Source organism: Triturus cristatus, chromosome 3_1 (genome assembly GCF_964204655.1).
Source record: "Triturus cristatus chromosome 3_1, aTriCri1.1, whole genome shotgun sequence".
Classification (NCBI taxonomy): Eukaryota; Metazoa; Chordata; class Amphibia; order Caudata; family Salamandridae; genus Triturus; species Triturus cristatus.
The window spans coordinates 737,693,949-737,706,515 of NC_140583.1; the positions used below are offsets into that span (position 1 = coordinate 737,693,949).

Consider the following 12,567-nt stretch of genomic DNA (forward strand, 5'->3'; position numbering starts at 1 on the left):
AAAAGTATGCATGCCTGCCGTCAATTAATAAAGTTACCCATGCTGTAAATAAATGCTGTTACACCACAATTCAATAAAGCGCTGAAAAGTTAAAAATGCAAACAATTGAAAAAAATAAATAAACCTTGTGCTGAAATCAAACACTGTTTGTAAAAAGCATGCACCGAACATCCACCTCAATAGTGCTACAAGCGTCTGCTTTAATTTGCCTCTAATTCAACCCTAAAACCATCAGTGAAACCGTAGATAGAAACAGCAAAAATTAGAAAAACTGCTACCACAAAATGCAAAAATTGTGATAAAAAGTATTTTTTTTACAATTCTGTGTATTTCTGAATGCTGGAAAGATAGTGATCTTGGAACTGCAAACAGTTTGTGGATTGCATTTTTAGACAAAAAATATGCTTTTTGCACAGCACTTTTTCCCATCCCCTTAAAAAACGAAATTTAAGTTATATTTTGACTATTTTCTTGTTTCCCTCCAGGGGTATCCTCAAACCCTAGGTTTCTTTAGAAACCCTAGCAAGTGGTAAAAACAACACAGATTTGTCCTGGATACCTTTCATGGGCAAAATCTCATGAAGACTTTGTCAATGCTTGTTTTTTGTGATGGTTTTAGGAAGTATTTATTGTTGGGGAAATCACTCTCCCATGTCAATCTGAAAAAAAAAATCTTTGGCTAACTGCATAAATGTGATTTAGTCTCAAAACGCACATATTTCCATAGCAGTTCTTGACACTGAAAGGGACTACTGTCTTTGAGGAAGTACTCCTTGTTAAAAGGCCAAATGCACAGTGCAGTAAGCCAATGTCTCAAGTAGGCTCACCAACTGCCTCATGGGTATTGTGTAGTGGGCAGAACAAAACGTGAATGACATTTTAAAAGATCAATCGAAAAAGAAAGGTGGATGAAAGCCCCTAAAATTAAGTATATTATCAATATGTATTTAGTAAAAACCAAATCATTTTTAGCTAATGCCAGACATAAAAAGGAGATGGAAATTAAATCACCAGTTTACTAGCCACCCGAAGTGCAGAAAAAATAACTAACCAATCTCTAAGTTAATATAAAAAATAAACAATATAAAAGACCACAGTCTGCGCCAACTGTTTCACTGAAGAGAAAGGAACAACTTTTAGGAACATGTGAACACTGAGCACAGGTTTTGTGCTGTCACTCAAAGTGAAGGAAGACAATGTGTAAAGTGTGCTGACCCACTGCCCCATGCTATATTACTGTGGCGGGTGCAAGCAAAATATGAATGACAATATAACAGAACAATTAATGAAGCCCACTGACCAGAAAGGGCTTCTATAGACGTACATTATGTATGATTTCTATTTGAAAAAACAGCTAAAGATTTTCGCGAAGACCAGATCTAAAAAGCCACACAATCACAAAAGTCAGCGCAGTGCTTTGCAAGAGTAAATGCAAGAACAGCATTTCTCTTTTTATCCTATGTATTTATTTGAAAAACCCTTTGAAGAAAGTACAAATAATTGCAGCAGAGCAGGACTTGAGAATACTGATCATCAGAGATACGAAGATGTGACACCGTGAGAGGTAAAACTAAGACAAGTTAATACAGTGCATTCTAAGAGCATGTTCTCGAGTATTCAGATAATACACTTCTAGACATGTGGAGATAGAGAAAGTGTGAGCGTTGGTTGTCACCAGTGTAAACTGGGGCTGGATCACTGACCCGCAGACCGTTCTAGTTCGCTCTGATGCCCAACTTCAGTGGTGGTGCAAGGAAGAGAATGCGGGCTTTGTCCAGTGCATGAACTATGTGCCGTCTGCGGTGCCAGTGTCTCTGAAGGTATAACCCAAGAATTCCTTTGAAAAAGGGTATCAAACCCCCGCCCCTTAGGTGGTAGAGTCTGTGACAGCACTTGCCCCTGGGGTACCAAAGATCATTAATGTCCCCCACAAATGTCGTCTTTGGGTGCTCATTAACTGTTCTCCAAATTCTACATGGTAAACACCCAACTTGTCCCGAGAATTCATGGGGAATTCCAGTCACTTATTTGCATTAATCCACACCATCAAGTTGTGCAGGTGCAAAATGTGTATTCCTGAAGGGGCTGTGCAAGCATGCACATCGCTTCTGGTTCTGCGGACGTGCACTGTGACCACAGTTAGCACCCGAAGTGTCACACTCCGGGGTCTCTTCCATAATACTGCTACTGGAGACTTTGTTAGTGAAGAACTTGCAAAGGTGGTGACTGCTGAATTGCATCATGAAGAGACGAAAGAATAATGTGTACATGTGGAGAGAGACAGGTTGGAGCAAGTGCAGACAAAACAAAAGATGGTGACGAAGAAGGTGAATGTACCATGACATAAAGGATGCTGATGGTTGCACAAAAGCTGAATATGTAGGATGTCGTTTAGGATGGAAGGGATTTATCGGTGTGAGAGTCAGTGCTAGGTACACGGAGGCTCAGTACGAGCAGAACTAAAAAAAAATGCTTATTGTGTGACGTCAGACGTGGTGTGTGCATTTTTCAGAAAACACTGCTATCTCTCACAACAAAAGGCCGAAATTTGTTTTATGTTCTCACACCTCCAGCTTGCAAAGATGGGAAGCAGGCAGTTGGCATCGTAGTCTACAGAAAGCCGCCTGATCCTACAGGACAAACTGAAAACAAACAAGAGAAACGATTATATATTTAATACTATTGTTTGGAATTATAAGGGAAATAGACTCAATGAGACTAACGTTGGAGAAGTCAACGGTACAATACAAAGTACAATCTCTAGAGCTAACAAGAAAGGTTATATTGAAGCAGGCATGTACAATTCCGCCTTAGAGACTTGATGGCTGCTTTGATCATCCAGGGCCATTCAAGAATAGCAGAGATGTTAGTGACCAGAGGTAGATGAAGGTTAGGAAGCTTACTCTTCCTAGGGTCTCTTGAAACTTGTATACGTTACTTCTGAAGTGCTTACTAATTTTGCCTCTTTCTGTCTTTTTTTGCTGAAGTGCCAACCACCTCCAGTTCCACACCTACAAGTAAGTGCTGTGCCTTTCTTTGCTGAATTTATATCTCTGTAATGTTGCACGGTTGCTATGCAGTGGTGCATCCTGCCTGTCATGACTTCGGGACACTGTGCTAGCATCCAGCTTGAGCTCTGAGTGAAGTGGAGAGTATCTCCCTAGATACCTGATGCAGATTTTCCAGACTGCTGCAATTTCAGAGAGTGAAACCTTGTCCTCCATTTCAAGTCAGCTCCAGAAGCTCTATGAAGGCAGAAGAACACTGGATTTCAAACACACGTTTGGGGAGTCCCAAAGGCTTGCTATGTATGTCATGCTGCTCCTAATGCACCTGTGCAGAACACCATGAGTTTCATCACAGTGTGACAGCACTGGGGATTGTCTCCATACGTACAATGCAGGTGGTCAGTGGTTCCTAAGGATCTATCAGTGCAAGGCAGCGTATTGTACTTTCTGTTTGATACTACACCTCCAAGTTTTTCACATAGCAGGATCTCAGAGCATCATATCCTTTATGCCTATGTAGATTCCTGAGAGCGAGTGCAGAACTCACACTATTGTGGGCATTGACCTTGAATGTATGGGTTCATATTCCTGCAAGTAGGAAGCATGATCCGACAGCATCTCACATTGTATGTGGTATTCTCATGCAATTTGGAAGCTCTCATTTTAGATCGTCCTATTGGTGACAGCGGCCAATACAGTGTATATACATCAGGACCTTCTGCTGGATATCAGATGAGGTGCAGTCCACTGTGTGTAGTTAGGATCTCCTGGGTTTATTATAATTAGAACATGGCAATGTGAGTTGATGGATTTTAGGGAAAAGCGGACACCTGTACACATAGGATCTTTCAGTGCAGATGAAGGTTTTTTAAATATTGAATGGTATTTAGAAATTGGATATGTCTTTGGACTCACTGCGGTCTCCTCTCTTTTCCCTTGCTCGTCCTAAATGACCGAAATCTTTTTGATTCCAGGAACCCTCTTTGACCTGCCCTCAGTTGTTTCTACCAGATAATCATTGCAATTTCACTGCATGGGGTAGTGCAAGGAAACATTCCACCCAAAACATATTGATTTTCAGTTGCAGGATGATGTAGAGATCCTACAATGTATGGAGTAGTTTCCTACAGGATCTCAAAGTGCTGGTGACATTGCTCTCCGTGGCTTCTTGCACAGGTGCCTGTCACTTCATATGGTGTTGCTGGATAGCTGCAAGTAACTACAGAATAGGTTCATGACTCTTTGAATCATCAGGAGTTAATGCTAAATTAGCTAAAATCCTAGAGGCATTGTATGAAATTAAGATGATGTCCACCACCTCAGTGGCTCTGGGTCATCTTGACTTGAAGGACCCTTATACATGGTGGACACACTCAACAATCAGGAAATTGGTCCAGCACCCCCTTATTAATCTGTGATGATCATTATCTAGGGTGTCTAGTGCCCTTACCATAACCGACACCCAGTCTATTTTATTTGGTTGAAGCCAAGAGCAGAAGTCTCTGGGCAAGCTATAGAAATCACATAAACTAATAGATAACATCAGAAACATAGTATCAGAACCAACCTCCGCGTTATACACTACATATTGAATCCTTTCTGCATTAACAGGGGAGACTGAATCTTTTCTCACGATTTATCAGTGCCCCAAAACCAATGTCACAGGTAGCATGGTAGTTGAGGACAGTGTGGCATGCATATTGTATACTGCCTGAAACAGGCCAATTCACTGATCATACAATGGTCTGAACTCCATGGCATCCTGGTGCTAAGGAACAACAAGGGCTTTTTTTCATAAAGCTTTCAAATCAGTTCAGTGCCATATAATAAACAATTCAGAGAACAGAATGGCCTTGTTTTAGTGTAAACACTGGAATCATGACCACTAACACTAAAATATTGATATTTTAAAAAAAGGGCAGGATAGAACAATATCAGGCATACATATCTTTTCATGATAACTTGCCATCTGTTCATTGCCCATCTGGGTTTTACCTGTAAATCCATCCTAGAGTTACAGGTTCATGTACATGTGCCTCCACTGAGAAACGCATGTGATTTTGGTTAGTGTATGACAGTTTATACAATATGCCCCTATATTCTGGGTTTGGAAGTGGAAGTCCTGCAAGGCAAAAGGGAAGGTGAGCTGTGAGTGATCAAACAACATGTGTACTATTATTTCATACATGACTAGTGTTTTCATGACTTTTCCAATGTCTACACTCATTGAGTTTGTAGATTGTTAACAGTAAGACAAATGCCTGATGTGCCCTCATGCCTGTGGTTGTACCATGTATTAAGGGGGGATACCATTGTGTTCATCCTTTGAACAGGCAGCAAGATTCAGGCTCATAATTGTATTTGAGTCGAGGGGTGGGGAGATGGTAGGTCTGTGAAGACAGTTCCAAAAGGCATCTGATTCATGAGAGGGGTGATACCTTAGGTGAGATCAGAGATGCATTTGTAACTCATCATTCTAAAGGGAAATTAGGAGTGAATATATGGGGAAAGTGGTTACACATGATGCTGTACTTAACTTATACGGTGCTACTGAATTTGGATAATTAACAAGAGAGAGTAAACATAGGATACATTCCTTAATGGCTGAAAATCTCAATGTTGTCTTGCAGCCATCTGCACACCTGGGATCAAGTGTGAATGGACGCAGTGGATCGATGTCAGCTACCCTGAGTTTACTCCTGAAGGAGGGGACTTTGAAACCTATGAGGAGATCAGGAAACACAATATCGATATCTGTGAGGCACCAGAGAACATCACATGCCGAGCACAGAGATTCCCGGACAGACCTCTCGAGGATCTGCAACAGAAAGTGACCTGTAATGTCTCCACAGGCTTGATCTGCCGCAACAAGGACCAGTTTGCAGTCAACGTCCAGCCCATGTGTTACAACTACCAGATCCGTGTTTACTGCTGTCGGGAAATAACTTGTGGATCCACAACCACTCGTTCCACCACCACACAGGTCACGACCACCACTCCCTGTACCACGGAAACCACAGAAATTACGCCTCCGACACCTGAACCAACTACCACTCCAGGTAAAATATAGCAAACTTCCACACAAATAATGAGCGTTTCATGCTGTGGGGCAAAGAGAAGGAAGCAGCTGGTTTAATTGCTCTGCCTCAGGTTATGTGAACCACTCACTTACCAGTGTTGTAAGCCTTACAGCAGTAATCTGGGAGTAGAGGTCGATCACTTTGTGTCAATGTGTTCAGACAATGGTTACAAAATCGCCTAGGAAGATCCACTGCTCTTACTGCAGAAGGGATTTCCCTCTTGCATAGCAAGGCCACTGGAATAGCGAGGTATGCTGCCCACTTATACATGTAATTCCTAGTCTCTGATCTGCACTGGCTTGCAATGGGGGTAGATCTGTACCTTTCATATAGAACTGAAGGGTCATAATCTCTGCACTGATTTGTATAACGAAATGATCGATGAATCTTGTGCAACAGGATTCCTTCGATCTTATGGTGGTTGTATCTGCAGGAGCTAAGGGTCTTCCTTTAGACCTTTCACCGCCCATTGCCAAATAACAAGAATGACTGTTTCAGTGAAAGCAACTTAGTACTCTTAACAGAGTACATTTAAATCCAGATCCAGATAGTCTGAAACTGTGTGTTTTCTTAAAGAAAGGCAATTATAGTGGATGCCGGAATTCAGCTGTTCTGGTTAATTGAACTTAATTGCCTTCTCCCAGGATATCTCACCAGAGAGGAAAGGCCTGAAAAATAATGAATTACCACTGGAATCATTTGCAGAATTCACATGTCTCATTGTAATTCTCCATTCGTTAGGGAAGTCACCGTTCCACTTGTAATTGAGAAGTAGTTCTGCAACCTGATGTCACCGATGCCTGATGTTTGGGTAACTTAAGGTACAAATGTTACTGAAGAGGGATTGGAAAACTTGTTGAAATGGAGCCTGGTGTAATGTTGTTTCACGCAAGGGATTCTAGAGAGGGAGAAATGTAAACTATCCCCATTTCCACTCCTTATACTCCTGCTGTGTTGCCATGCCTACCACACTCCTTCCTGCACTCTAACTCTACCATCTGCAGGTACATAGAGAAGTGGGCCGGGAGGTAGTAGAAAGGGTAGTTCAACCATATCCTCTTCCTCTACTGTCCTAATGACTTTCCCATCCTCCCTTTTCTCCCAGCGCAATAGGGCATGAGTGAGCTATGAGAAAGTAGGGAAGGAATCCCAATGGGCCTGAATGGCTGTGGGATGTAATCGGGCAGGTGGAATAATAAGATAATCTCATCACTACTAGTGGGCGAGGGTAGTGAGGGGAAATAGGAATGAAAACCTATTGGAGGGGGGATATAGTTCACTAACGAAATGAAAAGTGCAGAAAAGGGCACAAAACCAACGAAAATTCATGTGCGGTGTGATAAATAACAGTTGATGTTTTGCAGTAACGTTTGTTCTGATTATATTGTCACATTAAAATGTTTTAGGAGTTTCCTCATGTGTAATCCTCACATTACTGCAATTGCTTGTAATGCTTGTTTTATACCCCATTTTACTATTGAATTTATTGTGCAGTGTAAGGGATTCTGCAAGCACTAAAATACAGTTATGGTGATTCAGAATGGTGCTACCCAGATATCAACATTTCAAACTATGAGCCCATACATGTTACATGTAGGGTAAGCTAAAACCTTAATTTCTCATCCTAGCCCCATAGTCTATATGACTGATCTGGTAGATTACAGTCAGAAAGAGCTCTGGTCTTCTTGGAAATCGGAATGTGTAAGGCTTCCTGATAAGCAGACTAGAGAAACCCATTGCACTGCTACTGGAGTGAAGTTCAACAAGCTTCCGCCGGGGGTGTAATCCTGGTTGTGTGAATTAATCCTGCATTGTCCTGGCTGTCTTTGAATGATCTGTGAGCAAAGTATTCAGTCTGAGGAAGATGTGTCTTTCCTAGAGAGGTATCGTTGTGTCCTCCTCTCCATCCTAATGACTCTCAAAACGTTTACCGCAGTAATATTCAGCTCATCAGGGGCCGCCTGGCAGAAGCAGCATTGATACCTAAATGGCATTCCTGTAACCATTTGTTAGACCTAACATTCCTTGACGTGGTTTTCCCTCTAATGTTTTGCCTTCAGCCCTCCTTTATGGCTGACTTTTTACTGGCCTTAGTGCTCTCACCGTAAAACAGGGTAGAATTGGCTCAAACCCTCTTGGAATATGTAATTTACTTCTAAGGTCCTAGTAAAGAGGAAATGCCTGTGACCAGATCCTGTAAATTAAATGCTTGGGCCTGCAGCACTGATTGTACCATCCACTTAAGTAGCCCTTTATATATGTCCCAGGTCTGCCATTTTAGCTTGTGTGTGCAGTTTTTAAACTGCCATGGTGAGCTGGCAACGAAAAACTTTTGCCAGGCCCAAACCTTCCTTTTTAATACAAATGTTACCCCTAGAGTAGGCCTGGACAGCCCAGAGGGCAGGGTGAAGTGTATTTGAAAAGTGGGACAGTTTATTTTAAGTTTTACATGTCCTGGTAGTGAAAAACTCTTACATATGTTTTTTTTTTAGCACCGCAAGGTTTACCTCTACCATAGGATAATATTGGCGTTACCTTATAAAATTTTATAGGCTGTAACTTCCATATAGGAACAGGTAACCAGTTGGTATTTGGTGTCTTTGGAATTCTAATAAAAAAATTCTCTATAATGGTGACATCGGATTTTAAATTACAATTTCAAAATTCTACTTTTAAAAAATTAGCAAAAGACACACAATTGATGGACGGAATGAAGAACAAATCAAAACATTCACCCCCAGTCAAAAGATCTGGGTTAATTCCATCATTCTTTTGCTCACCATGTCACCCCAGTTTAGACCTGGCCATATGCAAATCAGTCTTGACCCTGTGCCTCATGGGAACAGTCCATCCCGAACTGCCAAGCGATGGATTTAGGCCCAGATCCCTGTACTCTCGGTGAATGTATGACATTGTTCTCCATTCTGTCCATCAATTGTTGTTTTTGCATTTGTCACCCTGAGTGGGACGGGTGTGCCCAGACGTGGGTCCCGTGCTCTCTGTGCCACTGGAATCAAGCTATCCTGGCTAAAGAGGGGTGAAACCCCAAAACCGGTAGTAGGATGCTTGTTTCCAGTCCAGGGAGGACCTGGCCCGGCAGTTCGGGCTGGACCGTTGGGCACAGGGTCAAGACTGATTTGCATATGGCTGTATTCAAACTGGAATGGCATGATGAGCAAAAAAACAATGGATTTGGGCCCAAATCCCTGTACTGGGGTGAATGTATGGCATTGTTCTGCATTCTGTCCATCAATTGTTGTCTTTGCACTTTTAGAATGTTGGCATTTTCCCACTGCAGCCATTTTGTGCCTGCAGCTAGGGAAGAAGATTAGTTTTTTTTAGCGGAGTTAAGTGTGAGGGACTTCAGAAGCAGCAAGCTAGTTGAGGCAATGGACTCATTGCATCAGCATCACATTATGTTTGTTACATTATGTGTGAGAGTATTAGGCTGTACAGCAAATGGATTACTGGGAAGGATTTTCAAAAATATATAGTTAGATTTTTATACAAACAACAAAAAGAAAACATAACAGTTTTTATAGATGATATATTCATAACGCTAACACTAATATTTAGTTGCTATGATGCAACATGACATAGGCCACTTCATTTGATATTTCTAGCACAAGTGCAACAAAGCCTTCCTTCACAGAAAAATATTTTAAATACATTTTGTACTAATTGGAAAGGAAATGCAATGCTGAACAAAGGAAATGTGGAACCATTAATCATATTGCATTCTATACTGAGAGAAATTAAAAGCAGCCATGGGAAAAACACAAAAAGAGACAAACATATTGCATTTGGATCGATTAGCACAATTACCTACAAAGGAGGATGCTAAAATGGTCCTACGGTGAACATCCTTGCCTAATATTGGAGATGCTCCTTTTGGCAGGAAAGAGAAGTCACGTGTATTAATTAAGAACACAGAGGATGGTTTAATATTACCTGACAAAAAAATAACTTTTGCCGCTACGGCAGGGAGGGTTTGTCGACGGTTAAAGACATACCAGTAAGGAGATGACAATAATGAGTGAGAACCTCAAAACACAGTGAGATACAAGAGAACAAATTAAGTTAAAATGATGCAAAAAATTCGGTTCTATAACCTGGATTATATTGACAGAGAAGTAAGTCACACTGCCCAGCAGTCTAACTCCTAACAACATTCAGACAGTCTGCAAAGAAACCTGGGGGAAATAAACATTCACCGCCCCCTGGTTCTCATGATAAGTGTACTTTAAGTTACTGAACTTTTCAACGTTTGTCATAAAAATGACCATTTATTTTATTTAACGGTGTACACAGGAAGACAATCTGCACATCAGCTATTGAACATAATTGATGTAAACAAGCTCAATGCAACATATAGAAATAATTATGTTCAGTCTTGTGTTTTTTGTAAAAACTATTACTTTTTTGAGTCGTCAAACAAATGTCATAACGTGTTTCTCAATTGAAACTCACGTGGTGGGACTGACAAAATGATTGAGCATGAATCCACTCTCCATAAATATCTCTGAGTAAATGCTACCAATGACTTACGCAGTTGATCAGGCAAATTATGATAATAGATTAGCTGTGATCATCTCGGAGTTTTCTTTAAATCTTGTTTTTAACCTGTTGACACTATTTGCTGAATGGTGATTTAAAAAAAGTTTCTTAATTGTCTCTCTACAGAAACCATGACCACTGAGGCTATTCCAAGAACCACGACAGAGACAATTGTGACATTTATACCAACTACAGGTAAAACCACCACAACGATTGACGGAAATCAACTTGACAATTAGCAAAAGACACACAATTGATGGACGGAATGCAGAACAAATCAAAACATTCACCCCCAGTCAAGAGATCTGGGTTAATTCCATCATTCTTTTGCCCACCATGTCACCCCAGTTTAGACCTGGCCATATGCAAATCAGTCTTGACCCTGTGCCTCATGGGAACAATCCAGCCCGAACTGCCAAGCGATGGATTTAGGCCCAGATCCCTGTACTCTCGGTGAATGTAAGACATTGTTCTGCATTCTGTCCATCAATTGTTGTTTTTGCATTTGTCACCCTGAGTGGGACGGGTGTGCCCAGATGTGGGTCCCGTGCTCTCTATGCCACTGGAATCAAGCTATCCTGGCTGAAGAGGAGTGAAACCCCGAAACCGGTTCTAGGATGCTTGTTTCCAGTCCAGGGAGGACCTGAGCTGGCAGTTCGGGCTAGACTGCCAGATTATGATAATAGATTAGCTGTGATCATCTCGGAGTTTTCTTTAAATCTTGTTTTTAACCTGTTGACACTATTTGCTGAATGGTGATTTGAAAAAAGTTTCTTAATTGGACAGCCCAGAGGGCAGGGTGAAGTGTATTTTGGTCACCATGTCACCCCAGTTTAGACCTGGCCATATGCAAATCAGTCTTGACCCTGTGCCTCATGGGAACAGTCCATCCCGAACTGCCAAGCGATGGATTTAGGCCCAGATCCCTGTACTCTCGGTGAATGTATGACATTGTTCTCCATTCTGTCCATCAATTGTTGTTTTTGCATTTGTCACCCTGAGTGGGACGGGTGTGCCCAGACGTGGGTCCCGTGCTCTCTGTGCCACTGGAATCAAGCTATCCTGGCTAAAGACGGGTGAAACCCCAAAACCGGTAGTAGGATGCTTGTTTCCAGTCCAGGGAGGACCTGGCCCGGCAGTTCGGGCTGGACCGTTGGGCACAGGGTCAAGACTGATTTGCATATGGCTGTATTCAAACTGGAATGGCATGATGAGCAAAAAAACAATGGATTTGGGCCCAAATCCCTGTACTGGGGTGAATGTATGGCATTGTTCTGCATTCTGTCCATCAATTGTTGTCTTTGCACTTTTAGAATGTTGGCATTTTCCCACTGCAGCCATTTTGTGCCTGCAGCTAGGGAAGAAGATTAGTTTTTTTTAGCGGAGTTAAGTGTGAGGGACTTCAGAAGCAGCAAGCTAGTTGAGGCAATGGACTCATTGCATCAGCATCACATTATGTTTGTTACATTATGTGTGAGAGTATTAGGCTGTACAGCAAATGGATTACTGGGAAGGATTTTCAAAAATATATAGTTAGATTTTTATACAAACAACAAAAAGAAAACATAACAGTTTTTATAGATGACATATTCATAACGCTAACACTAATATTTAGTTGCTATGATGCAACATGACATTGGCCACTTCATTTGATATTTCTAGCACAAGTGCAACAAAGCCTTCCTTCACAGAAAAATATTTTAAATACATTTTGTACTAATTGGAAAGGAAATGCAATGCTGAACAAAGGAAATGTGGAACCATTAATCATATTGCATTCTATACTGAGAGAAATTAAAAGCAGCCATGGGAAAAACACAAAAAGAGACAAACATATTGCATTTGGATCGATTAGCACAATTACCTACAAAGGAGGATGCTAAAATGGTCCTACGGTGAACATCCTTGCCTAATATTGGAGA

At 41.4% G+C, this 12,567-nt stretch overlaps 1 protein-coding gene across 1 annotated transcript in view; it reads left to right on the forward strand.

Moving 5' to 3' along the window:
• MUC2 (mucin 2, oligomeric mucus/gel-forming) overlaps nucleotides 1–12,567 on the forward strand; it is a 165,956-nt gene that overhangs the window by 104,116 nt on the left and 49,273 nt on the right. The window contains exons 36-38 of the mRNA XM_085644898.1: nucleotides 2,988–3,017; nucleotides 5,639–6,067; nucleotides 10,772–10,840. Coding sequence (XP_085501024.1) covers nucleotides 2,988–3,017; nucleotides 5,639–6,067; nucleotides 10,772–10,840 — 528 coding nt within the window. The remainder of the gene's footprint in view (nucleotides 1–2,987; nucleotides 3,018–5,638; nucleotides 6,068–10,771; nucleotides 10,841–12,567) is intronic.